This window comes from Anguilla rostrata, chromosome 16, assembly GCF_018555375.3.
Source record: "Anguilla rostrata isolate EN2019 chromosome 16, ASM1855537v3, whole genome shotgun sequence".
Taxonomy (NCBI): Eukaryota; Metazoa; Chordata; class Actinopteri; order Anguilliformes; family Anguillidae; genus Anguilla; species Anguilla rostrata.
Window position 1 is genome coordinate 9,531,137 of NC_057948.1, and position 27,969 is coordinate 9,559,105.

At 48.2% G+C, this 27,969-nt stretch overlaps 1 protein-coding gene and 1 long non-coding RNA gene across 4 annotated transcripts; both read left to right on the top strand.

Annotated features, from left to right (window-relative positions):
* Window positions 1-546: 546 nt before the first annotated feature.
* On the top strand, window positions 547-27,792 carry far1 (fatty acyl CoA reductase 1). Of its 3 annotated transcripts, none has more exons than XM_064312205.1 (12): window positions 547-704; window positions 9,662-9,884; window positions 10,347-10,522; window positions 12,105-12,284; window positions 14,928-15,105; window positions 16,101-16,145; window positions 16,559-16,686; window positions 17,145-17,212; window positions 19,332-19,503; window positions 22,565-22,694; window positions 23,650-23,777; window positions 25,035-27,792. In XM_064312205.1, exons 2-12 carry the CDS (start codon window positions 9,696-9,698, stop codon window positions 25,195-25,197), a joined length of 1,557 nt encoding a protein of 518 aa, XP_064168275.1. In that variant the 5' UTR covers window positions 547-704; window positions 9,662-9,695; the 3' UTR covers window positions 25,198-27,792. The 3 variants fall into 3 exon arrangements, with proteins under 3 accessions (XP_064168275.1, XP_064168277.1, XP_064168276.1); XM_064312207.1 differs by lacking the exon at window positions 19,332-19,503 and adding an exon at window positions 19,872-20,043; XM_064312206.1 differs by having other exon boundaries at window positions 560-704; window positions 9,659-9,884.
* Window positions 17,219-18,673, top strand: LOC135241654 (uncharacterized). The gene is made up of 2 exons (XR_010326074.1): window positions 17,219-18,430; window positions 18,473-18,673. It is a non-coding gene; the product is annotated as an uncharacterized LOC135241654 (long non-coding RNA).
* Window positions 27,793-27,969: the final 177 nt, after the last annotated feature.

Sequence of the window (27,969 nt, forward strand, 5' to 3'; positions counted from 1 at the left end):
GATGGTCGCCTAGAGCGCCATCCATCCATTGGAGTGCCAAACGAGTCTGCAATTGCACCTCCCACCTTACAGTAACAGTGTTATAGCATGACATCTCCCCTGACCTATAATACTTTGTATTATAGTAGGCCTATTACAGTATTACCACCCCCTTGCTTGACCTATAATACTTACATATAATTCAAGTTCAGGGTGAAGTATTTTGAGACCTCAAATACAATCTACAAAATAATACAAGTGCAAGGAAACACACTGAACAGTTTCAAAAAACATTGTGTTCTTATTTTTGTGCCCCTTTAAGACTGAAGAATTGCATCCCATGGAGTATGATTTATCGCTCTATATTAATACTTGCATCACTTGTCTCTTTTTACATTTGAATGCAGATGTTGCTATCGTATAAATAGATGCTTACTTTACCTCTGTATTACCAAGATTACAGTAATTTATGATAATTATTAAAATCAAAAAAGCTGAATTTGTAATGTCATCGAAAACCATATTTCCTTGGGGTATTCTGACGTCATTATGGCTTTAAATCTGTGAATTCATCTGGCAACCCCCTGTTCAACTGCGTTTCCTGTTCAGCTTGGATCAGACTGGCCTGCCCGACGTTGTTGGGCGGTGAGATTATATCGCTGTGCGTGCAGTTTACAATTCGGGAAAGAAGAGAGAAGTAGTCTGGATTAAGACCGATATTCAAGGTAATTATTTGGTAATGCATTTAGTGAGTTTGCAAGGCGCAACGTTGTTGACGATAGTGGAAGTAGCTAACGCTAGCGAGACAAAATTATTTTCAGGAAGCGGCAATGTTCACTGGCTAGCATCAACTACTCTACGCAGGAGTAGTGTGCTTCGTTATCTGCTAGGTGTTTATAGTGCGACCCCAATTGTATCTAGTTTTATTGTCATCCGAAAGGATAAGAATGGAGTACGGTAGCTGGATGGCTGAATCGATATTTTTGTGGCAGCAGCTATCGATTTTTGTTAACTAACGTAAGCCATCTATCGAGCTTGTTAGCCATTAGCTAGACAGTAACGCGCGACTCACGTCTAGCTTCCTGGGGAAAAAATCACGAGCCAGATGCTTTTCTGACAGATGGCTAGTTTCTGACTTCTAAAGCATAAGTTAAATGTGTTCTCATATTTGCTAACGGTACAGTAACGTTATCTCTTACGTTATCCGTGCTACTAGCTAGCTAGCTAGAGGGTTCTGGAGGGGCGTGCAGCATGTATGAACTTGTGCCAGTTTTCCAGACGTTCACATCTATTTGCCGCGTTACTAAGTTCGGCCCTTGGATGGTTCTGATGTTAGAATCTACCCACGTATCTGGTCGTTTTTACGGCTTCTCAAACGGGTCAATTTCAACTTCTCATCGCTAGTTAACGTTACCCATGAAGTGTCTAGTTGGTGTTTTTCCCAGACGGATCTGGCTTCGGTGCTTATCTAGAAACGCGGCTATATGATATTCATTTCAGAGCACATGGATGTGGTTAGCTGAAAGCTGGCTTCCTAGTTGAAAAAATGAGTCGTACTTAGCGAGTTTATTCAGTCAATGTTTCTGAGTTATGAGTTGAATGTTATCTTGCAGGCTAGCGTGTTGGTCGTGGAGACTCACTTCTATGTGCGTATTACTTTAAATGAGACTCTTTCTTGACCACGCTTCCTAGACTGCAGAGCTGGAAGCCAGGAAGACGGAACTGAATAGCACCAGCCATTTGGCTCCTTTGACTGTTCACTCCAGGTTCAGTCTAAATAAGGGCAGCAACGTTTTTAGCGGCGTTAGCGATATACCTAATGACAACTAGCGTTACCTTTTAAAAACTGCATGGTCTCTGACTGGCTGGCTAGAATGCAGGATCCCTTTCTTGAGAGACAGTGCATTTTCTTGCGGACCTTTTATTTTGAAAGCGAGTTCTCGCTGGCCGCGGCAGAGGAGGACTATTTCTGCACTTGTGTTATCAATGTCTCCAAGTTATGTACGCGTGTCCATATGAGTGTTGAACACCTGCACGTGACTCATCTGTGCACCGTTGGAATAAAACACGTTTGCATTCGATTAGTAGCTGGCGTTCTACGGTACATGCAGCTGTGAAGAAACCGTGTTCCTGCGCTTAGCTCGCCAGCAAGTGTGTCGTCGCTGTGCATAAATGCAATAGTAGACAAGGGGAAAGAAATTGCAACTTATTCTATCTATTCTGTCATTGTAGATTTTTCTGCTCAAGTTTGTGTACTTATGCCTACACACCCTGGTGTCCTATAAAATGTGTGATTCAATGTAAATTCCCTTTTAAAATAACACTACAGTGAATATGAACAAGACCTGGCAGTCTCTTGCACTTCTTTGAAAGGTTAGAAACATGCCGTCTCCTTCTGGTGCATGGTTGTGTTGGAAATGCTTAGAATGGACATCGTGACCACAAACCCTTTCAGGTTTGTGACCTAAAGAGGTTGCAGGTTCAACTCCCAAGGAGGAGAGTGTCGTTCTTCCCTTCAGCCAGGTGCTGCTTAACCTCAGTTACCGTGTAAAAATGAGAAGTTGTGAGTTGCTCTGTATAAGAGTGCCAGCTAAATGTCTGTGCTGGATGTGTTGGAAATTACTGGAATGGGCCTTTTTGATCTCTGCATGTCAGAGAACGAGAGCCCCCGGCTGCTGCATGGAGAGAAACAGGTGATTTCACAACACATAATTATGCCTAAGTTTGCACATGCCCAAGAAGGCAAGTGTAATTATAACGCTCAGGAATTGTTTGCCATTTTTAACAGATGTGCATGCATGTATTTCAGATGAAGCATGTTGGCTAAGGGTTTTTTTTATTATTTTTTATAAACTCGAGAGGTCAAACCATCAAGGTTGTATTTGCATGCCGGTGAGATGGTTCTGGATTTCCATTTAACTAGTGACCTGGCTGGGTATCCGTGTTTAGCCATTAACATCTCCAGGCAGTCTGTTGGTGAACAGGGCTGGCTGCTAAGTGCCTGGCAGGTGGCTGGTGGCTAACTGTGTGCAAAAGTGTCCCCTGTTAGTGTGAATGCATTTCACCCTGATTGGTTCAAATGTCTCACAAGAGTCGGGGGCAAACTGGAAAAGTTTGATTGGAGTCAAATTTAAAATGGTTTTTATTTGATTGTAGTATTATTATTATTATTATTATTATTATTATTAATCCTGTCTGCTGAAAATGCGGATTTACCAGACCAATGGCTAGAATGGAACATGCCGTTTCTCATAATATGAGTTTTAGTGTGGCTGGCACACTAGTCCTGAGCAGCTTAACGCTTTTATGGGAATACAGTTGAAATTCATACCGCAGGACCAGCGAGAATATACAGGATGTGCGACAGCCAGCAGTGCAGTAAACGAGTGTGGCCGCGCGCATAACACTTTTGTGCGCGTAGTCTCGAAATGGTTTCTGTGGAGCTGTCCGCTTTAGAGTCCACTGTTTGTTACGCAAACCGCATCGCTGCCAGATCCCTTCTGCAGATGTTATCCCGCTCACGCTCGGTCCTCCTTTCACTGGAGGAATATTGTCGCGATGTAGTCTGTGCTTGGTTTGTACAGTGGTTACTTATTGTAAGAGACAGATGGCTACTGTTTAAGTCCCCCCCCCCCCCATCTTCCCCCTTCCTTTCCTTTAACCAGCGTCACAAGATGTGGCCTGAGTGTTGTCTCATGACTAACCCATTCACACTGGCCAGCGACTTTCTGTGGCGGCCCCTTGGGTCGCCAGATGGGTCCGGGATCCTCCCTTATTCAGCGAGCGCGCCGCAGGCTGTGTCTTAACTTCTGTCGTTCAGATAAAAAAATAGTAGAATATTTTGTCCGATATGATATGAGTTTGGTGCCTGCGTCAAAACAGTTTTCCTTTCGTACACCAAACCAGTCTTCGTGTGGCAGTGTTGGGGGGAAGGGGGGGGGGGGGGGGGGAGATGGGAGGGAAACGTGGAACGGGTTTCGCCACGAGTGGTGTTGGAACGACCTGTCGACGCCCCTCGCTGCAAGGCTGGGGTGAAATGAATTGCGAGTCCAGCCCTATGGAAGGCACCGGGCTGTAAGGCTGGAGCGCTCCCCTGGAAGTCCGAGCGGCGTTTCGGGTTGCAGGGGATTCGCTCTCTGAAATGCAGATGTGTAGTTGATGGGGGGGGGGGGCCAGACCTATTAAACAAACACAGTGCTGTATGCACAGTATCGGGGAATTGATTTTTCTATGGGCCAACGCGGCCTGCCGTTTCTTGGCCGGATGCCCGTTTTCTAAGGTGCGAGAGAGAGAGAGAGAGACAGGGAGAGGGAGAGAGAGAGAGTTTCGCATGTTAGCGGGGCTGCCTGCTTTTCGGACTAGCGCAGAAGGCTAAGGACAGGCTAGCCCCCCCCCCCCCTCGTGTCCCGCCTGGCATTCGGGGGCCCGTTCTGCGCCGCTGCTCCCGCGCGCCCGATCCCGGGGTGCGTCTGGGTGCGCCGTCGCAGGAGGAGCGCGCTGCGTCCCGGGGCCCGACCGCACGGCGTGCGGCTCCAGGCCCCCCTCCCCCGCAGCTGCGTCTCGGCGGGCGTGTTTGTATGCACCGCACTGAGTACCGGGGGGGGGGGGGGGGTACAGGGCACACTCTGTTCTGTTCTCAGTGACTCGCGTGCCCGTTCTCTGAGGAAACCCGCAACTCGTCTGCAGAAACAGCAACGCACTCGGCGACTTCGTTCGGTGACGCGCTACTTTCCCGGTCGGCGCTTTTTGAATTGGCGGCGGTTTCTTTTTCGTCGTTGCGCGCGGAAGTTTGTTGTGTCCTGGCAGACTTCTGCTTCAAAGTCATTTTAGATAACGTTATCACGGTTTGTCAACACAATCCAAGTCGAGGTTATCTGTAAAGGCCAGGGAAGAGTTTGGCTGTTCGTTACTCATTTACTAGTGCGATTCGTGACCGTATCGTTGGGCCGAGGGCCTCTGCAGTGGATGAGTTAAGGCGAAAGTGAAGGTACCTAAGGTACCTGGAGCACTTCACTTTGTTCCCCCGCTGGTGTTGCGGTCACCGAAATCGGCAACATTAAAAACGAACGAACGAAAGGCAGCATTTCTCCTGAGTCAGCAATTGGCAACAAATTGCCGGAACTTGAAACGACTCTTTCCCCCCCCCCAACCCCCCGTGCATTTTATTCGGTATTTCACCGCATTAACCTTGGACGAGCACCTTTTTAATGTGCATAAATCGAATTATGATTTAGGACGGCGGTTTTGGCGGTGATGGTTGGGGGACTGGGGGGGAAAGAGCGCAAGTGGCTGAAGTCACTCTGGATAATAGCGTCTACTAAAATGCCTGATGTGTAATGTAAACGTTATCCTCTTAATGGCAATCGAGACATGGCGGAATGCCTCCCTGTTGAGCCGATTGCTGTTCCTCTGCCTTTTAGCATTATAGTGTTTGTGGAGTGCGTACCGCACGCAGCCGTTTGTGGAGTGCGTACCGTATTTCATCCGAGTGCTTCTGTTCTCTCGCTCGTGTAGAATTGCTCCAGGAGAGCCTTGGGGGCGGGCGGGCAAAGCTGTGAATGTCGGGTGCGTTTTTGCCGGTTGCTGACAGGAAGTGGATCTGAGGAGGACCTGCAGAGTCTTATCTGACGTTAATCGTTAAGGAACAGCCCCCCCTGTTCCTCTCCTCGCGCGTTCCCTTTGGTTTTTGCCTTAGAGTATTAGGGATGTGACCAACGATAATTTTAGTGATCAAAGGACAAACTTTTCTGTGATTTAGAAATCTAATTTAAGCAATACAGTTTTCCTAAACAAGTCCCACGTGAAAATAAAAGAAAAAAATTTAAACAGACCATTCTCGATGAGAATGAATCCGGATACACTGTAATCAAGTCATCTGTGTTTGCCTTGAGCTTCAAGGCTGCGAAGGCCGCTTGGTTTCTATGGTGCTTTTGTTGCTTGTTGCTACTTGGTGCTTAGTGCATATCACCTTGTCATAATTTGTGGGCTCCCTACTGTGATAAACATAGGCTTTCTTATACACTTATACAGTTTAATAATCTTCAGGAGAAAGGGTTTAATGGTGCATTTGTTAAACTACTGTAATAAGAGCTGTTCACTTCACTCAAGACTTGAATGTAACTGCGTTGAGAGACTTTGCAGTTGTGAGAGACTGAGATTTGATGTCCTGACTAAGTTAGCTAACTGCTCCTGCTTCACAGTATGCAAGGCTGGGTTTGTTAGTTTGCTGGCTAACTGCTGCCGCTTCACAGTATAAGAGGCTTGGTTTGTTAGCTCGCTGGCTAACTGCTGCTGCTTCACAGTATAAAAGGCTTGGTTTGTTAGCTTGCTGGCTAACTGCTGCTGCTTCACAGTATAAAAGGCTGGGTTTGTTAGCTCACTGGCTAACTGCTACTGCTTCACTGTATGCGAGGCTTGGTTTGTTAGCTCACTGGCTATTTTTTATTACCAAAAAGTTTTTTTTATAAAAAAAGGATGAGAAGCATTTTTTTGTATACAACCTCCAAATGTCAAATTATTTCGATGGAATTTGGGAAACAAATTCTCCCATAGGCTGCCTATATTATTTATTTATTTATTATTCCCTGCGACCGCAGCTCTATAGCTCTGTCTGTCGGTCTGTCGGTCTGTCCACAAAGTGTCCCACCCCGTAGCTGCCACAGTTTTCGCCCCAGGAGGCTGAAATTTGGCATGGACGTTGGTCATGATCGAAGGTAGAGCGGAGTCATTTTCAAGGCCGATAGGCCACGCCCATCGCCACGCCCCCTCTTGGTCAATCACAAAAAGGCGCATAACTCCCGAATGGATTCACAGATTTGCACAAGCCAAAGAAGAGGCCACGTGTTTGTGTGAGGGTGTGTGCGTGGATGCATGCACACATGGATGCATGCGCGTGTGCGGTCGCAGCTATTGCGGATTCGCGCTGGTTTTTTCCAAATCAAAATTTTTGATTTGGAAGTCTCGAAAAATGCTAACAAACTCGAAGGTACTGCTGTCGCGTCTTCTGCAGCCCATGGTAACCAGGAAATTTCTCGGTGAAATTTGAGGTCAGTGAATTTGTCTCTCAGAAGAAGCTTGCGAATGGAGAAAGGGAAGTGGCGCATCCCAACTAGTAGATCGAATCGTCTGTTCCTCAAACGCTCAAATTTCCTAACCGACTTGGAGATACAATCAGTAATGGCGAACGACCTGCCCTGTGGGTTGTTTTAGCTCTTGCCCCACATCCTGTTTCTCATCTGTTTGTATCTCAGGCCGGGCACCGCAGTGCTGTGAAACCTCACTGACCGGTAGGTAAAAGTGTCTTAATGAACAGGATGTTCACTGCACAGCGTTTAAAAAAAGGCTTGTAGTTTAACTTCAGCCGTAAGGTCAGCTAGCAGCTAAAGTTAAACTACAAAGGGGAGCGGACGCTCGAGTGTTTAGGAGAGGAATGTGTAGTGTTGACTGTGTATAAGAACAAAAAACCTGAACTGCCACTAGTGAAATGTGTAAATGTTTAGCGGAATTGGGCAAGATTGGGTAAACTGTTGAAACGTCTGCTCGGAGGTGTAATACTCGCGTCCTGAAGGGCCAGTTTGCACGCAGGTTTCTATGGTTTCGTTTCCAGCGTTTCCCCAAGGCAGGTTAACTTGTACCCCCCTGAAGGGACTCCCAGCTCTTCGGAGTTGTCCAAAGAGTTACCCCATCAATGAGTTCAGTTGATGCTGTTTGTCTGAATCTTAAGTGACTTCAGGGAGTCCATCCTATTGAAGGCCAGACTCTCCCCACTCTTAATAGTACTGTTGAGCTTCAGTTTCCTGAAAGGGGATCAAAGTCAAGCCTGAAAAAATAGCCCTCATGCAGAAACTTTTTATTGTCTGCATCGCAGTGTCAAATTTAGATGAAATCCCCCCCCAGGTATTATTTTTTCTAATGTTAGCTATAGCTCTGATGATTAATAATAAATAGGCCAAGTGTTATTCAATGCACGCTAATTACTGCCAATATAAAATCGACATTGAACATGCTTGTCTGCTTGGCTGTTTAATGTTAGTTTGCTGAAGTTAGCCTGCTGTCTGACATTATTTTGCTTAAGATAGGAACTGATGGGTGATGACAAGACATCCGTCGCTCTGATGAGACCTTAAAGCGAGGTCCTGACTCAGTGTGGTCAGGACCAAAAAAATGGCTAAAAAAATGTTCTCTCCCTCCAGTGGGGCTGCTCAGTGGCCAACAATAGAGGATTGTGGTTGTGCTGGGCAGCTCCCAGGTGTGAATGTGTATTGTGTGAAGCAGGGCGTTGCTGCAAAAGAGCGTCCGTGCTCAGCGAACCTACCCTGGGTAAATAAAGGTTAAATTAAAAAAAAAAAAAAAGAAAAAACAAGGTAACTTCATCTGCAACGTTAACTTATGGTTCCGTTGATATTATGGTTATTCTGTAACTTTCCAATTGGGTGAAGCATTCATTAAAACAAAAACGGTTCTCTTAGTGGTGGATTGGCTTACCTCAGAATATTTCTTCAGATTTCCTCTCCTCTGTCATCAGTTACTATGCGCTGTCACGGGCATTGGGCTTCATTAGCGATGGGCACAAGTAGGTAGACCATTATACAGTACCTCAAATAGTCTTGCTTGATTTAAGGGTGCCTTGTCAGAAGTCAAACAAAATGGTGGTAGCATGAACAATAGTAACAATGGTTTTTATTCCATCTTGAAAAATTAAAAGAATTAAAAGGATTGATGGCACTATCTAATATGAATGAGAGATTTTTTTTCCCCATTTGGTATATGTTGACAGGAGCTAGTTCAGGTAATATAAATTCTCTGGAATAAGTCACTTAAATAACATTAAAAATGCCATTGTGAGGCCTATTTTATTTCTACAAGAATTGCTCTAATACTTCAGTTTCATGATAGCAGTTGGTTTTTCGGTTGCATTTTTTTCCATTCATAGTTGCAAAAATATGTTTGTAAATTAAGCTTTAATTGTTCCATACGAGGTAGAACGTCACCACGCATCCTCATGAAAATCTCTTGGTACTCGAATTGCAAATATCTGCCTTCATGCATGACATTGGCCCTTCTCTGCTTATTTTTTCTTCCCAGTTAACCACTGATAATTGGAGAATGAGATTTGTGGTTGAAGTGCGCATTAACCAGGAAATGCATCAGTAATATACGCTGCACGCATGATTTGTTTATTTTGTTTATAAAGCTATCGACCGATGCCGTTGTCAAACAAAAGTGCAAGGTGGCCCAAGATCCACCCCTCCCTGTTCCCTCTGTATAAAGTTCACCCGTTTAGTCTTTATAAAGTGCGCACTCCATTTTATTTGCCTGGACTTGCGACAGCAGGCGCTTGGCAGCGCAGTTGAAAGTTTGGGGTGTCGGTCGTATCGAGTGAGTCCCAGAATAAGACGGACTTGCTGTACCTCAAGTGAAGAGCGGCGCTGGCGGTTCCTGGAGCGGCAGCGACACCCTGCTTTCAATCGACGGCCAATTTGGGGCTTCGGACGCGAGGCGCGCGGCCCCCTTCAGACCGCCAAACGGCTCGAGTTTCGCTTGACGGCTGAAACGCACCCAGCCCCGGACGGCTGCGGCACCTGGAGCGCGAGACTCCTACCTTTTAAACGACGAATGGTCTCCTCCTCCTGGCGTGAAGGTTCTTTATGGTTAATTTCCCCTCCTCCTCCTCCTCCAGCAGGGGGACACATCTGAAGAGGGTCGGAGCAGGCAGGATGGTGACCATTCCGGAGTACTACGAGGGCAAGAGCGTCCTGATCACGGGCGCCACGGGCTTCATGGGCAAGGTGCTGCTGGAGAAGCTGCTCCGCTCCTGCCCCGGCGTGCGGGCCGTCTACGTGCTGGTCCGCCAGAAGGCCGGGCAGGACCCCCACACGCGCGTCGCCGAGATGGTCAACTGCAAGGTACGGGGTGGGGAGGGGGGTGGCCAGGCTCGCAGGGGAAGGTGGAGTTTCCATTTTCAGGTCCCGTGTGGGTTTCGCAAACGTTGCAGCCCCTCGTCTTCATGCGTCTCTGTTCGAGGCTCTTGTGTTCATGGCTGTCTTCCCCCTCCCCAAAAATACCCTCATTTTGTTGGTTTGAGCCAGCTATTTTCTGTCTGCCAGGCCCAATGTCCAGGCCTGTGTGCAGAATCATGCATTTTAAAGTGATTTTAGATATTGTTGGCCAGCTGCCCTGGGACTAACTGTGGTGTTCAGTGACAGTTTTTAATTGTACACTATGAATGAATGAATACATGAATCAGTGATGCTCCCCTTTAACTTTTTGTTTTGTTTGCAACTTCTAGAATTGTTTTCGGTTTTGTTTTTCCCCCTTTTTTTGATAGCTGAAATATATATGTATTTTTTTTTTTTACGTTTCCTCAGCTCTTCGACAGGCTGAGAGACGAGCAGCCGGCCTTCGCCGAGAAAATCGTTCCCGTCAGCAGCGACCTGACCCAGCCGGAACTGGACCTGAGCAAGGAGGACCAGGAGACCCTGGCCGACTGCGTGAACATAGTCTTCCACTGCGCCGCCACCATCCGCTTCAACGAGCCTCTCAAGTGAGTAACTCTGCACCACGTAGTGCGGTGGGTACGACCAACTTTTTGGGCGTGGAGCCTCTGGCTGTCCATATCTATTGCAATGGGCTGAAGATGTCTGGGGCTAGCTAAGGCAGCTGGAAATTTATCGGTCTGCACAGAAACACGCGGGCTAATTCGACTGTTTAGGACACGTAAAAATGCTAAGAGCCATTTGGCACCAACACAGCGTAAAAACGAGAAACCTATCTCCAGTTATTTTGGTCGCTGGTTGAACCTTCTCCCCCTGTTCTCTGGAGGAGCGTTGAAAGAGGACGGTCGCAGCAAACTGGCAGCATAAGCCACCTGAGCTTAGCCACCTGCCCGCTCCGTTTCAGAAAGTTTTTCCAGTTGAGTTCACCCCCGGGGCCTGTGTCAGTCGGCGTTACCAAGGGGACTCAGTCGGCTCCGTTTGGCCGGGGTGAGGTCATGACCGCAGAATACGGCTTCTGCAGGGTTCGGCAACGACACACCAAGCCCCATAACGAGACGTAACGTGCACAGAACCACACAAATGCCATAGTAACCGTGATTAATACACAAGAGAGGAGTGCTGGGGTGGGGGATCTGGTTCAGTCTGGAGAAGTGGATCTTCAATGTGTGTCAGATGATTTATTAGGTGCTCTTGGCATAGAAGGTTAATTTTTGAGTCCTCTCCATTCCGGAGCTTAGAAACTACGGATCTGCCATGAAAATAAACTCTTTAACTTGGCATTCAAAATGACACCCTTTTTTTGAAGACTTGTATTTTGCCATAGATACGTGTTTATTAAATGAACTTATTCCTAGAAGCTAGAAATCCAGAAAGAAAGAGTACCTTGCCAAATGTAGCACAGTTTACGCTCTTTAAAAAAATGTTTTTTAAAAGAGCATTTAAGAAGTCAGTGTGGAGAAGTGACCTGCCAGAACGGGTAATTCACATGTAGAACCGAAAGCGTCGCCTTCCTGCGCTCTGTTTGCGGAGAGAAGCGGAGTGTTTAGGGAGCGAATCGCCTCGCCTTGTGCTCAAGCCTGTTACCAAGCAAAGAGAGCGCGGGTGGGGGGGAGGGGAAACCTTTTATCAGGTTTACCACAATAATACTAACACCAGCACAATACCCTTTTCTTCATCGGTTCACTTTCACAGCCCTTATCAAGCCGGAAAAACCTGTTTTTGAACAAGCTGCGAAGAGGACCTAAATTTACAGTCAACACTTGATTTAATTTGATGTAGTTTCATTTTGAATCTGTAACTTAATTGTTATCTGTTTGATTGATTTAATGTCTGAATTTGATGCATGTTTTTCCTGAAGTTGAACCTATAAATCGATTCAGGGTTTGTATTGTTTCCATAACAAAGTAAACTTGTCAGCTGTGTTTTGAAGAGAACAAAAATCTGTATAAGTCAAGAAGTCTAGGACTTTGGTTGAAGACTTGAGTTGTAGTTAAGGTCCCATTTGGATTGAGTCTAGGCCTTGAAGAGTCCTGAAGTTGGAACGCGTGTCTCTTTATCTTTATTTTTTTTGGAAAAATGTAAAATCCGACGTTTAAACTTGCTTCGCTTTTTTGGTCTTTGCGTCTGAAGGGACGCGATCCAGCTGAACGTCCTGGCCACGCAGAAGATGGTGGCGCTGGCGCACAGGATGAAGCAGCTGGAGGTGTTCATCCACGTCTCCACGGCCTACGCCAACTGCGACCGCACGGTCATCGAGGAGCTGGTGTACCCTCCGCCCGTCGACTACAAGAAGCTGATCGACTCCCTGGAGTGAGTATCCCCCCCCCCCGACCGGACGAACGCAAGCTCTACATGGAAGCTTTGAGGCGTAAACGCCCTGTAATACTGTACTCTTCTGACCGCCGTTGAGGAATCCTGGGAAAAAGAGACTCGGAATTGGCGATGAGGTGTGCCGCCATCTAAAACCCTTCAAGGTCTTTGGCCCAGCCCAGATATAATTGGCCGGTTGTTGGTCTTTGTGCAGTAGCGGCCGCCTTGATCCGCACGATACCAACTGTGTTTAAACACGACCTCTCTTTCACCTTGAACACTGAGGCTTTTTGTTTAGCGTTTGGAATCGCTCGGTCCGTGGAGGAGCTCGAGAGCCTTTGGAAATTTAGATGTGGGTCAGTGAGAGAATACGCGCGTTGGCAGAGGACCGGATTTTCAACATTCTTCACTCTCTCTCTCTCTCTCTCTCTCGTGCATTATGACTGCCCCGGTCTGTGTGTAGTTAAAGGGCCGTAGCTCCGTGTTCTTCCTCCTAACGAGTAAGCCGGTCTTGTTCGCTGTTAGAGGTGCAGAGAAAGTGCTGTAATCTGATGCGTTTAATCTGATCGCGGACGTGAGTCCCAAAGTAATAATATTATTATTTACTATGAAACTCAATGAAACATGTAGGTGCATGTCCGATTCTCTCATTACGCTGCGACGGTGTAACTCTTCCTGGCGATGCGCGAATGTTATGTAACCTTAATCTGCAAATGTGATCAAAGATAGGGCGACATAGCTCAGGAGGTAAGAGCGGTTGTCTGGCAGTCGGAGGGTTGCCGGTTCAAACCGCGCACTGGGCATGTCGAAGTGTCCTTGAGCAAGACACCTTACCCCTAACTGCTCTGGCGGATGAGAGGCATCAATTGTAAAGCGCTTTGGATAAAAGCGCTATATAAAAGCAGTCCGTTTTACCAATTATCAAAGATGAAATGCATATTTGGAATCGGAGTGACAGGTTGTCGAACGCTCCGTTCTGGCAGATTGCCGCTGCGTTTAACGTGTAGTTTCCTTGTAGGCCTTCCTTGTAAAGTGATGGATCGTGATTGACCGCCACGCGGTAGAGCCTTCCTTCAGTTTAAATGCCGTCTCCTTTCAGAAGACCGTTCAGCCATCAGCCAGCCATCTTTTTTCCATTCCCGAGCGCTCCGTCGTTTTTATGGGTAATCGATGCGGGAGTCTCTTGATGGGCGTTTGGGAGTTGGGGTCAGACTCGTTGATTGCATCGGTGTTTACCTGCTTGGAATGCCAGGGGCGGGATGCTATCGTGCTTAACTGCAGCTATCGAGCTGCCGCGGCAGGTTTGCAACGTTAAACTGGTTCATCACATTACAGGCATTTAGCAGACGCTCTTATCCAGAGCGACTTACACAGCGTTTTTACATTACGCTTGTATTGCATCCATTTATACAACTGGATGTATACTGAAGAAATGCGGGTTTGGTACCTTGCTCAAGGGCACGACGACAGTGACCTAACCAAGAATCAAATCTGCAACCTTTAGGTTAAGAGGCCAGCTCCTTACCCATTATACCTCGCTGTTCACCAGACCGGTTTCTATTGCCCAGCCGTGCCCCTTGAGAGCCTGTTCATGTCCTGCTGTGCCCTCGTCTTCCTCCGAAGGGCGTAGGGGACGTTCGACGGGCAGGCTGGAGGTCAGTCGGCAGGGACGGGCACACGCGGCTTTTGGGTTCCGCGGAAAAGCCGGCTGCTGAACCGAGCGACCTCTCCGCAGCGACTCGCCCGTCGACTTTACAATCCGTCGACTCGCCCGACCGGTAGCGGCTTGCCTTTCCCGTCGGCCTGCGGGCAAACGCGCGCCCCGTGCGGGTGGCTGGACGAGAAACCCGCCGAGGTGAAGTGGTGCTTCTGAAATGTCACGGCTGCTGACTCTGGAAACGTCTTCCTGGAACGGCCTTCAGATGTGGGCAAAGCTGAGGCTGTTTTGAGAGTTGTTGTTCTTTGGTTAGCAAAGGGTTTTTTTTTTTTTTTTTTTTTTAAGTGAGGGAAAAACCCCAAACCCTGTGTAGTCGTGGTGCTGTTCAGATGTGACTGCACACCGTGGTTGATGTAGAAACTCCAGAGAAAGTCCAGCAGACACTGGTTTTCACGGTTTTACTTGCGTAGAGGGATGCTTTTGTAGTGGCAGTTGATCGTTTTTTATTTTTATTTTTCAGTTGTGTTTGTGGTCTTTGGTACCCACTCTGTAGAAGGAAATGGACCATTTCAGGGCTACCCGGCTCTGTTTCTGCCCAATCTGTCGTCCTGTAGGTTTCCTTTTCTACCAATTGGCAGCTTCACCAGACCTCCAGCTGTTGTATTAGGTGTGGCTTTGTTAGGGTTGGAGTGAAAACCTGCATGACGGTAGATCTCCAGGAACAGGGTTGGGCAGCCCTGAAATAGACGCTAGTCATTATCGTGGTTGCATATGGTGCCATTAGTTGCTGATGTAGGATTTGATTCCCCAGCCCAAATCTTTGCTCCTGCTTTTTAGAGAGGTAGCGCAATACTGATCTAGGATCAGTCGTAATGCACATGGTGCAACTAGACCAAAGTGGGGAAGTGTCTTTCCATCAGGCCTGGATGGAAACATTTTGGTGGGGAAATGATGCTGTAAACTGATTTAGAGATGTCTTGGGACAGGTGGATGGATGAGAAGCTGGTGAATCTGATCACACCGAAGCTCATCGGGGACCGGCCCAACACGTACACGTACACCAAGGCGCTGGCCGAGTACCTCGTCCAGCAGGAGTGCGGGAACCTGAACGTGGCCATCGTCCGGCCCTCCATCGTGGGCGCCAGCTGGAAGGAGCCCTTTCCGGTGAGTTCCGCGCCTCCCGCCCCCCGAGCTCGTCGTCTTTGTGCGGCTTGTTTGGAGTCGCTTTTGAGTTTCGGCAGAACGCGTCGAGCGCTTGCCGTCAGCCGCCTTCCAGCCGTCGCGACGCGGTCTGCGGGTCAGGTTGGCGCAGACGTGGGTCTGAGGAAGACCCTCCTCGGTGAGCAGTTTTAAAAGAGCGGGTTTGCACGGACCCGGTTGGCCGGCGTCGGTCGCTAGTTGTCGATGGCTGGGCGATGCTAACGGCGGCTGTGCGTCGCTCTGCGGCGCCGTCGGCCCCACCGTTCACGGCCTGGATTTGAAACCGCGCCCTGGGGCCCAACCGTGCTCTAGAACAGTGCCTTAAAAGGGATGGGCCACCCAGTACATTCAGCCTTAGGCACCTAAGGCCAGTCTAGTCCCCCTGATCCCCATTGGTCCAGTAAGGGCTACGGTTGTGGTCAGTAGCGCAGTTACCAGGAAGTGGGTCTTCGAAATACGGAAGTTAGCCGTATCACCTTAACTGGGGTCCGAAGACACCACCGGAGAGACTTGGCCAGCACCAGCACCAGCAGAATGGGCCAGTAGCCTTTAGGCACGGAGGCTTTTAGGGCAGAAACCCATTCCAGCTTGTAGCTCACCCCGGGCGACCCAGCAGCGGACACGGAGCTCCCCTGTGGAGCCAGTCGGGTTAAGCGAGGCGATCAGGTGGCTGGAGAGGGAGAGCCGTCCGCGCCGTGACCTCATCGGGAATCCGATCCGGCCGAACGGTCGGCGGGTCGTTTGTCGTCAGTTGTCGTCGTTAACCCGCCGTGACGTTCGCCCGCCGGACAAACCCCCCCCTCCCCCCCCCCAGTCTGGAAACGGGATCCCTGCGCGAACACGGAAAGTTCCTCCCGGCGACCGTCTACGCAAACGTGGGAAAGGAGAGCCGCTCTTTTTGTCTCCTTCGCGGTGCGAGGAGCGGGCCTCTGACCGCGTTTCCTCTTCCTGTCTTTCAGGGCTGGATCGACAACTTCAACGGGCCGAGCGGGATCTTCATCGCCGTAAGTTTGATTTCAGACGAATGGGAGCCGTTGGTTTTAACACGCCTCACTCCCGCCCGCACAACGTCTCAAGCACACACTCCCACTCGCATTCTCACTTGCATACTCGCATACTTACTCACTCACTCATTCTCACAGTCACACACTTTCTCACATACTCACTCACTCACTCACTCATCACCTCACTCCATATACTCCTCCACTCTCTCTCGTCCTCTACACACTCTTTCTCACATCCCTCCACCCACACACACATGCACGCACACACACACTTTCTCACATACTCACACACACACACACACACACACATATGCTCTCACGCACACTCACTAGCGGGCTGGCTGGCTGACTGACTGACTCTGCAGTGTGCCTGGTCCCTGATTGGCTCGTTGTCTCCCCGCTGGTTTTTGCAGGCGGGGAAGGGGATCCTCCGCACCATGAGAGCCTCCAACAGCGCGGTGGCCGACCTGGTGCCGGTGGACGTGGTCATCAACACCACGCTGGCGGCGGCCTGGTACTCCGGGTCCCAGCGATACGCCAGGTCTGTCCCGCAGGGCGCACGCGCCAGACCTGGGTCGAATAACGCATTCGTTTCGCATTCAAATGCTTCCCTATCGCTTCGCTGATTTTGTCTGGTGTATTGGAACCAATGAAACGCTCTCAAAAAGTGCAAACCCCGCCTTCTGGTCATATTGGCAGGCTCAATTACACCAGGCAAGATCAACAGAGCACAGAAAAGTATTTGAATCCAAAACAAATAAGTATTTGACCCAAGTCTGAAACACACGCACATCTCATTTACTTTACAGCATGTTTTACAGTTTGTGGAGGTGATGGACAGTTTAAATGAAGTATTGGTATTGCGCAGTGTTATTTACATATTTTTAAAAATGTAAAATTGTTTGTTACATACATTGTTTTTAAATTCTTAATTTTAATCTAGCTTTTTCTTGTTTGTTTTTGTGTTTGTTTGTTTGTTTGTTTGTTTTGTGTTTGTAGGCCTAAAAGCATTTTGGTGTACAACTGCACAACCGGTGGCATCAACCCCTTTCACTGGGGAGAAGTCGGTAGGGATCATGTCTTCCATGCTCAGAATCCACATTTTACAGTCTTGAATTTTAAAAAACCCAGTTTGTTTTTGGTGCGTTTTTAACTGCAAGGTCCTGAGTGACTAACCCAGCCATCCTCTCGGGGCGCAATAATGTACCCGTGGCCACATTGAAGGCCCCGCCCATTCCTGGCCCCTCCCCCCCGCCCGCGGGACGGCGAGTGCAGGCGGGCGGGACTCCTCTGACCTCGCCCCCGTGCCCCCAGCGTCCCCTCATAGGCTTTTCCAACACCCGTTTTGATTGGCTCCTGGGAGATTGTGCCCTGTCCCCCGAAAAGTAATTTTAGTGAAACTGCTTTGTGTGTGGTGGACTCCATTAAGGCCAGACCTGGGCCCAATACGTATTTGCTTTGGATTCAAATACTTTCCTACACTTTACTGATCTTGTCTGGTGTATTGGAACCAATGAAATACACTCAAAAAGTGCAAACCCCGCCTTCTGGTCATATTGGCTGGCTCAGCTGCACCAGGCAAGATCAATAGAGCACTGAAAAGTATTTGAATCCAAAACAAATTCGTTTTTGACCCAGTTCTGATTAAGGCTATCTTTTCATTCAAATGAGTAGGTGTGAGCGTGCGTGAGTGCTTAGGGGGACAGAGCAAGATCTTTAAAGCCTACTACAGCCTGTCCGTCATCTTCAGTGGCCTATGACATGCAATGGCCCCATACATCCCTGCATCATGCGGCAGCTTACTGCGTACTTAAAACGTTTTAACTAGGGATGTGAACCACGCTAGTTGCTGTCTATAACGGACTAATCAGGTTTTTTGTTTACCATTTTATGTTGGATACTGCTTATAGAAACATGCCAGAACCTGAACCAGCACAGGTCACAAGATTAAAACATCTAAAAAGTAAAACCTAAGCATCGCTATATATTTTTTCTAGAACGATTATATGCTGCTTCGCTCACTGCAGTGGTTAAGAGCAGCAAGTTACTTAAAACAAACACAACTATTTTCAATTATTTTATTTAACAGGTGTGCTTGTGACCTGAAAATCGAGGCGTCGCCGGTTTGTTCTCATCCCTAGTTTTGACGCGTTTGTCTGCGCGGTGCCGCCATTTTGTTTCGCGGCTGCAGTCGAGGCTCGGCCGGCCCAGCAGTGATCGCACTGTCCCTCGACCTCGCGCCTTTGCTTCTTTCCACGGGTCACGCACGCCCCCCCCTTTAACGGGTGGGGTTGCCACGGGTTACGCACGCCCTCCCGGCTAACGAGTAGGGTTGCCACGGGTTACGCACGCCCTCCCGCTAACTGGGAGGGTTGCCACGGGTGCGCTGGCCACGCCTCTCTCCCTAAACGTTTTTTCGAGGCTCGATCACTGACGTCTTCGACTGCTTCATGAAGCGCTGGGGGTTTTGCATGCAGCCACCTTCTGGGGTGTGTACACTTCCAGCCCCCTCCCCCCCCCCCCGAAAACTAACTAACTGCCCGGGGACGCCGTGTGCCAGAAAGCGATTTAGTTTCCCCCTCGAGGTCGCTCGCCGCTAGCCAGCGGCGCTGAAACTTATGAGCTGAGGGTAAACCTGACCCTTCGACCCCGGCTGCCGTGGTTACGAAGGCCTGCTGGGGCGGGGCGGGGCGGGGCTGGGGCGGGGCTACTGGACAAGGTCCGCTGCAGAGCGGATGCGTGTTCAGCAGCGCCTCGAACCCCTTCCGGAACCCGCCCAGACGCTTCCACGTCTACGGACGTCGTCTTTTAGAACAGCACCTCGGGGTCGCCCTCTGGAAAGAAGTGTCATTTGATTCGACCTCCTCGTTGAAAGTGTATTTGCAATCGAGACAAATGCGCGCTTTAGAGAAGAGAATTAGCGGGTAAGCGTTAAGCCTTACAAGGCTAAACCCAGCGAATGATGATTGTTTTTTTTTTTTGTTTTTTTTTTTAACTAAGCACACTGGAGTAGGTGCCCATTACAAGGGTGACCGCTAAATTCTTGGAAACGGCCAACAAATGATTTCACTGGGTTTGTTTTTTTTTTTTTTTGTTTTTTTTTTGGAGAACCGTGCCATATGATCTTGTGTTCCTCTTTTTTTAACTCTGCAATCTTCACCCTGTTGCAACACTTTTGTCTCTTAGAGTACCATGTAATATCCACTTTCAAGAGGAACCCCCTTGAGCAGGCCTTCAGACGGCCCAATGTTAATCTCACATCCAATCACCTTATCAATCAGTACTGGATTGCTGTTAGCCACAAGGCGCCAGCAATCCTTTATGATCTCTACCTCAGGATAACAGGAAGACCGCCAAGGTAAACGTCCCCCCCCCTCCCCCCCTCGCTGTCACTCGCACGCTTTCACCCGTAGCCACTCCCCCCCCCCCCCACCCCTCCTCCTCTTCCTCCTCCTCCTCCTCCTCCTCGGACCAGCGCCGGAACCACGGTTTGTCCTCTCGCTTCATGGGTAAGGCCGCACAACCCCCCCCCCCCCCCCGTCCTGCCCGAACTAATCTACGAGGGGTTTTGCGGTCTCGCCCCCCCCCCCACCACCCCCAAACTCCCCCTCTCCCTCCTCCCCTCCCCCCTCCCCTGCTCCCGGCCCGTGGTTGTGTCTGTTCTGTGTTTGTCTGTCCTGTTAAAGGGTACCCCCCCCCTCCCCTGTGGTTGTATTCTCTCTGCAGAGTATTGTATAAACATGACCTTCAAGACCAACCCCTTAGAACAGGCTTTCAGGCGCCCCAACGTAAACCTGCGGTCCAACCCCTTTACCAATCAGTACTGGACCACAGTGAGTCACACACTGCCCGCGCTCCTGTATGACGGGTATCTCAGGTTGACGGGTCAGAAGCCCCGGTAAGGTCCCCACGCCCCCCGCCACCGCCCCCCCCCCCCCACCCCCCTCTCCGCCCACCTCCACCCGGGTGCTGGTGTTTCTGTGGTGTGGCTGGCAGCAGGAGCTGGACGCAAAGACCCGCCCCATCCCTGGCTGTTTTTTTTTTTTTTTTTTTTTTTTTTGCTCGACTTCATGGCATCGGACTTGGCACGGTCTTGTTTAATTTTTAATTTTTAATTTTTTTACCCGCTGTTAACTCATGCGACCTGAGATGCATGGGAATGGTCTGGCTTCCTAAAAAAAAAGCATGCCGTAGCCACCCCCCCCTGCGCCCCTCCCCCCCTCGCCCAGCATTACTGCGCTCTCTATTTATTTGCACAGCTACCTGAGAACATAACTACTGGCAATGTTCCACTGATCAAATTTGGCAAAGTGCAGTAAAAAGAAGATTCCTGGTTTTTTTTTTTTTTTGTTTGGGTAATTCTTTCAAAACTTTTATTTGTGTTTCCGTTCGGGGAAAAGTTTCCCTTTTGAAATTATTTTGGTGGCTGCCGGTTGAAGCCATTCCTCTCCTCAGTCCACCCGCCCCGCCCCACCCCCCCCCCCCCCGTGCCATCAAGTCTTCAGAAGATGCCTGGGAACTCTGTTGCTGTGTCGATTCTCCTCCTCTTCATCGAGCACTCGATTGGGAGGGATGCACTGCCACTTACTCACCAGGGTTCGACTGACACCGGTTACCATACACCTCCTCCGATCGTCTGGGCTCCCGACCCACGAGCATGTGAACTGGGCCCTGACCCAATACCAGATTCCCTTTATGTGCAGAGCCACAACGAGACTCCTTCCCTTTTAAAATGAGGAGGAAGTTAACTGAGGAAATGATTGCAACACTTCTGCCAAAGTTGCATATCAGACGTTAACTGTGGTACATGGACTGTCCTACCTGTAACTGACTGGCTACTGTAGCATTTTTTAAAAATAAATAAGTCTTATTTTCCCTCTAGCGTAACAGGGCAGCTGAGGTTTTATTCCACCGAGTATGCTTCCCAAGATATAAACGATAAGATCGTAGCTTTCTTTCGTACTTTTTGAAGTCTCTGGTATGGGTCGTGCAGGTGTTTGGTAGCAGGTGTTTGGTAACTGAGGTTAAGCAGTACCTGCCAATCACGGTGGATGTTAACCCACAGGCCATTTCAGGAGGAACAGCAGTGGTGTCGCACTTGAGGATGGACAAAGAGGATTCTCTTGCATAGCTTCTGAGGGGAGGGGCAGGACTTTTCCACCCCCCCTTCTCTTCTGTTGTGGCCTGAAATGAAATGATTTCCTTTCAAGACGTATTTATTTATTTTTTAAATTTGTTTGTTTTTTTTTTTTTTGATCACCAAAGGATGGTCCATTTTGCTCACCCCCTGTTTTTGTTTGAGATTTTTTTTAAATTTAATTTTTTGGCCCTTTCCTTGGAGAGAAACTGAGCAGAGAATACCATTGGAGTTTTCACCTCAGATTTGGATTTGGCAGATCTTCTCATGAAAAGTTAAAAATAATGAAATCTCCACTTGGTCATGTTCATGTTCACAAAGCACACTCCAAGCAGCCTTAGATTGTGCAGTCTTTGGGGTTTATCACAAGCTGCATATTGAACATTCCAAATTTTTTCTTATGCCACCTTTAATATTAATGTTGTGAGAAAATGGCTGCACGCACTTTGAACTGCTCTGGTTTCTACCCAAGTTTGATTAACCAGCCCTGGCCTGATTGATTTCAGACATTACTAATCCCTGCATAAGTATGGGGAAATCGAGTCACTGTCAGCGGCAGGAATGCGTACATCTCTCCCCCCGTGAATGCACTGTGCACCAAGCTCAACCCGCTCGCTGTTCTTGTGCTCTTGCAAACCAGTCCCGCATTGAAATTCAGTCCTAGTCACTTTTGTCGAGGTAAATTTGTCAATGTGAAAAATGCCAAGTCACTGGATTTGATTTCAGTTGGGTATTAATTACTCTCTCTAATACAGTGCAATAGCTTTTACGTATTAGCGATATCTGTAATCGTGTACTTTTAATGCACTGGAAATTATTCTTATCCATTACTGGTATTGCATTTCTTGCTTTGATTTACCCCCGTCCCCCCGTCCCCCCACCCTCCCCAAATTTGCACTGCAAGAGAAGAGCAGTAGAAACAGGGAATTCCCCTTTGATCCGGCTGCTTTGTGTCTAATGGAGAGATTGCAGTCACCCCCTATGTAAGGGCCCTGTTGTTATGTTATGTTATGTTTATCGTCATTACATGACATTACATCAGCCACTATATCTGGCCCAGCCAGTTATAGCGGCTGACGGCAGAATGAGTCGCTGGTGATAAAATGGCGGCTCAGACCCCAGTATGCTGGCGACTGGTTTCCAGTGCCGTTGAGTTGAGCTGTTTGTTTTGTTCTGCGGCGAGGGGGTGCGGCTCTGTCGGTTCCGCCCCCCTCCTCCCCACCGCCCGTTTTCTGACGCCTGTCCTCCCCCCCCCCCTTCCTCCGTTGCCGTGCCGACGCAGGATGATGAAGACCATCACCAGGCTGCACAAGGCCATGATGGTGCTGGAGTACTTCACCAGCCACTCCTGGGTGTGGAACACGGACAACGTGACCATGCTCATGAGCCAGATGAGCCCTGAGGACAAGAAGGTAGTTGCCCCCCCCACCCCCCCAAAATGGCACGCAGACACACACAACCCCCCCCCAATGGTCTCCTTTTCCAGCCGCTCGCCTGTCTAATGCGCGCTAAGCCATGCAGCAGAAATGGGACATCGAGTCCTCTTTCAGCGGCTAAAATAACTAGCATCCACCCCGTGATCAAGCAAAAGATAAATCTCATTCCGTAGGAGCCCTTCCTTCATTATCATTTAAATGGCCCTCGGAGGTCAGTCCCTATCGAATGAACATTTGTCTTTCGGCTGATCTCTGTGCACCTCCGTTGGTGTCACGGACGGGTCTCGGAGCGGTGCGACCATAACGGAGCTTATGAAAAACGCTGCCAAGTCTTGCTATTGGTCGGCAGGTTGCCAGGTCTGTCGCTATTGGCTGTATTTGCTGCTGAGTCCGTCACGCCGAGGCACCGCTGCGCGGGGTTTCTGCGCGGAGAGCCGCCCCCCTTGTCCGCCCGACGACGGCCGTGCCGCGACTCGCCACGCTACGCCGTGCGTGATTGGATGACCGAGAGCTCGCCAGACAACGGATAAATTCAGAGAGCAGGCACTCGGGGGGGCTGGTTAGACGAGTGAATGGAGTCATTGTGTCCAAAGGCAGCCGAGCCCCAGCTCTGTTCAAATTCCACCCAAGGTCGAGATGAGCATACGTGCATAATTTTTTTTTTTAAATTAATAAAACGTGATTCACCAAGAACAAGTGGGCCTCTTTGTGTCAGACTGTAGGGAAAACCCACGTACAATGTACACTGCAACAAAAAAAAAAAATGACGGAAGCTTCCGGAACTTCATGGCTATAGATTGGCTAGATGCAGTAGGTGACCCACTCGCACATTCGGAGGAAAGCTCCCTGGAAATCCGTGGCAGCCTCGCGCATGAGCGTGGGTGCATCCCGGTTAAGGGTCTGAATTCTGAATTCCCTCCGTGTTTTCCAGATGTTTAACTTCGACGTGCGGCAGCTGCACTGGGCCGAGTACATGGAGAACTACTGCATGGGGACGAAGAAGTACGTGCTGAACGAGGAGCTGTCGGGCCTGCCGGCTGCCAGGAAGCACCTCAACAAGTAAGAGGCCGTCGAGGGGGAGGGGAGGGGCGGGGGGGGAGGAGGAGCTTGGGTGGAGATGGGTGGTTGCCATGCTCGCCTCTGCCTTCTTTGAAACTGCTGTGACCTTAATCTATGTGCGTTTGAAAACGCATGTAAAGACGCTTACGGAAGACGTTTCTATTTGAAATACTTTATTATTCATGCAGTCATTTTAAGCAGGTACAGACCTCGTGTTAACCACAAATGTTTATCAATACCATTATTATATTCATGTATTATGCATTAATATTACATGCTATTAATTTTAACTACATTAACTACCGTGAATAACCGTTAATTTTTCATTAGCTTCTTCAGGCTTCAATTTCAGTTTGCCTTTATTTCATTTTAAGAGCAGGCTTGGTAGTTTTAGTTTAGTTTCCTTTTTTTTCCCAAAAACTCCCGTTTTAATTTTTATTTCATTTCAGGATAAAGTTTCTTCCTCATACATTTTGTCTTATTTTACGATAATGACCTTGTTGGCAACGCATGTAATTCATTTTGTTCATTGACGATTGAGTGATTTATGGTGATTGATATTGATATGTGAAGATGCGCGTACGTGCAGCCGGCGGTGTTTGGGTGGCTTGGCCATGTTCGGGTCATCGCGTCCTCGGGGAGAGAGCGCGTCGTTAGGGGCCGCGCGCGTACGCGGCGGTGAGCGATGGTGAACGGCTGTTGTTGACTCTGCAGCTGGCGTCCATTTTATGGGATTGCCGGAGTTGCTCCTTTATGCAAATGGACGACGACGGGCACCCGCGGTCAGTTTGAGCGATTTGCACTCGTCCGCTGCTACACCTTGGATACGCACCGAAAGTGTTCGTTTTTGCACGGTTGCTCGTAGGAACTTTTTAAATATTTAGAAAGCGAAAGTAAAGTAAGAAATGTTGTAAGAAACACTGTTTTTCTGTGGACAACTGACATTTGGTGACCTTTAATCCAACCCTACACACTGCTGAGTTCCCATGTTCCAATACTGGCTGTTAACTGGATTTACAGTAGTGAGTCAGTGTGCCTCAGACTCTTAAGACCGCCTGTGCCTCCTCTCTGTCTCTCTCTCTCTCTCACACACACACACACACACACGCGCACACACACGCTCAAAGCCTCCGTACTTCCGATAAAGGCTTGGGACATTAACTCAGCATTCCATGGTTTTGGTTCAGGCCTTATGTGCGTTGCCGTGGATACAGGTGACCGCTGCCGATGGTGACGCGTTCCTCCCTCCTTCCTCAGGTTGAGAAACATCCGCTACGCGTTCAACACCATCCTGGTGGTGCTGGTGTGGCGCGTGTTCATCGCCCGCTCTCAGATGGCCCGCAACATCTGGTACTTCGTGGTCAGCCTGTGCTTCAAGTTCCTGTCCTACTTCCGAGCGTCCAGCACCATGAGGTACTGAGGCCGGCGCGCGGAAGGCTGCCCCCCCCAGGCTCCTCCTGTCCTCTCCTCTCCTCTCCTCCCCCCGCCTCCGACCCCCCCCCCCCCCCTTCCCAGATAGCTATGCATTTGGCAAAAATGCTCTTCAAAGCGTGGACATCAGGGTCACCGCACTGCGTGACACGGCATGACAGTGTGACGTCTCTCTCTCTCTCTCTCTCTCGGCCATACGTTCTGTTAATACGTGACTGCATTCGCATTTTGGGGTGGGGCTGGGGTTTTTTTTTGTTTTGTGTTTGTTTTCCACCCCTCATCCCTCCCCTGGCTCGGCCCAGCCTCTGGGCGCCCCACCTTCACTCGCTGATATGGCAATAATGACTGGGCTCCCGATCGCACGAGCTAGCGCAGGCGGTCGATTTGCGCCGCGACGGCTTCACGTTTCTGTGCCTGAATCTCGAGATCGCCTCGCCTCACCGTCTGGTCTTGTGACCGTTTTTTTTTTTTTTTTTGTTTAGATTTTTTTTTGAAGTCTTTGGCCGGTTGCTTTTCCACCAAAGCCATTCCATTATGTCGCTTCTGAATATAGCCAAAATGCTGTTCGCTTTTCCTTGTTTTAAGAAGTTGCAATGATCTTTACGTAGCTTTTGCCAGTTTTTTTTTTTTTTTTTTTTTATTTTTTAAATTTTTTTTTAAGTTCTTTCCATGGAAGAGTTTATTCTGGTTGTCATCTGGGTAACTGCTCCTCCATAGACTTTTTAAGGATATTATTATTATTATTATCATCATTATTATTGTCTGTAACCTCTTCCCATACTTTGGAGGTCCAGATACCTACAGACATGGACATTTGAGTGTTTGATGAAGACCCAAGCTTTGTCATATAGCGAAGTCCCAGTGTGTGTACGGTTTCTTCGCCGAATGTCGTTGATGCTCTTAATAGCGGCAGGCGTAGTCGGCTTACGCAGCGGCGTCGCCGGCTGCTGCCGGAAGCGCGTCGAGTCGTCACCACGACGATACGCCGAGACGTGCCAGAGCACTTGAAGCGGCTGTTGAGATTTTGTTAAGCTGTGCGATCTTTTTTTGTTTGTTTGTTTGTTTGTTTTTTTTTTTTAAGACTCAATTTCTTTCTCCATGTACATATTGTCAAAGGGTGGTGATTGGAATTCCTTTTTTTGTTTGTTATTCTACTGATTCGTGTTTTACTTTGTCATTCTGTGGGAATGTATTTGTTTTTGTTCCAGAATTTCGTTTGAGATATACCTTAAAGAATTGGAGTTTTTTATTTTTTTGGGGGTTTCTAGGCTGTCGCCTGTGGGGTATAGAGCTTTTTTTTGGGGGGGGGGGGGTGCTTCGATGTTAAGACGTTTGAAGGGTGCGTCAGTTGTGCCTGAACTCGAAATGAAATGTGAAAGAGAAATTGTGTGTTTTCTAACAGGTTTGTGTAAAACTATTTAACTAGCTAACAAGACTAGAATATAAACATTCTAAGCGGAGTTATAAAGTATTTTTGTGCTCACAATAAACGCAAAGTGGCTATTTATTTACTAAACGTGAAGCTCGAGTGAAGGCATTAAAAACGGAGCCGGTGTCAGCTGCTGTTTGTACCCATGACGGGTAATGCCCATTTTCCGGAAAGCCATTCAACAGCTTTTCATTGGTCTGTTTCGTACGCCATACCTACTGTTATCTTCAGCCGAAATCATTACAGTTATCATGAGAGATTCTGTTTTTCCAGTTCGTGCGTGTTTGTAACCGAAAAAAAAAAATGAATGTCGACTCTTTCCAAGTGCAAAGTTTTCATCCTAATGTCATCGTACGTTCTTCGTGACTGAGTTGGATTGCCTCAGTTTGAATTGTCCCAAGTTTTATTTTTTATTTTTAAGTCTTTAGCTCCATTTTGTATTTTTATTTTGAAAGAACGCTTGCAGAATACAGTGAAGCTTCTGTCTGTTACGCGAGGCAGTTTCGACGGTAGATTTCATCCTGCGTAGGCTACTTCTGCAACAATCAAAAACGATCAAACTAGGGAAGCTTGTGTCTCCTACTTGAAAAACGAAAACAAAAGGTGTTTATTTGGACAACAAGCTGTGGTTTATGTTTTAAACGGCCCCACAAGGACATCATGGGAGTTTGGTGGCATTGAATTTATCATATGGTCTTCAGAGGGCATTACATGCCTGTGTCTAACACTAACTCTTCATTTCCTTTTATTCGCATCATTCTTTATGGTTTTTTTTCCCCCTTCCCCGTCTCATCAGAGATAACATGTATGTAAAATTTATTACTGTTTTGGTTACTGTTCTTTCTGCTTGCAAAGTTGTACTGTTTGTGTTGTACTTGCCCCGGTATAGTATGGTACAGTTTAGTTACCCCTCCGAAGGTGATACTGTGCAGTGCCCAGGTGAATGATGTATCCCCTCATATTCTGAAATTGTTTTTTTTTTCTGTGTGTGTGTGTGTGTTTATTGTTCAAATACAAAAGAAATCCCCTTGTACACAGTCTTCAGTTCAGAACGAGTAAAAAAAAAAAATGTTGCCACAGTTAATGGAAAAAAATCAATGGGTGCCTTTGTTTGTAAACCAAAAAAAAGAAAAAAATAAACTATGTGAAATCCTATCTGAAATGGCCTTTTTATGAGTTTGTTTAATCCGTATTTTGTCATTTAGGTGACTGCTAACATCCATAGTGACATTGAGTCAACGAAACTCATGATGCTGTTTGTTTGCTTGAATAGAAGCATTACGAGCGGGACAGGTTTTTAGGGTGTATGACTGCCTGCTGTGTTCACCCTGC

Bases quoted from the DNA above. Each gene is read 5' to 3' on its own strand.
- far1 (XM_064312205.1), top strand. From the start codon at position 9,696: ATGGTGACCATTCCGGAGTACTACGAGGGCAAGAGCGTCCTGATCACG. The intron at 10,523-12,104 runs GTGAGTAACTCT...TTGCGTCTGAAG, and splicing joins CGCTTCAACGAGCCTCTCAA to GGACGCGATCCAGCTGAACG. The intron at 22,695-23,649 runs GTAGTTGCCCCC...CGTGTTTTCCAG, and splicing joins TGAGCCCTGAGGACAAGAAG to ATGTTTAACTTCGACGTGCG.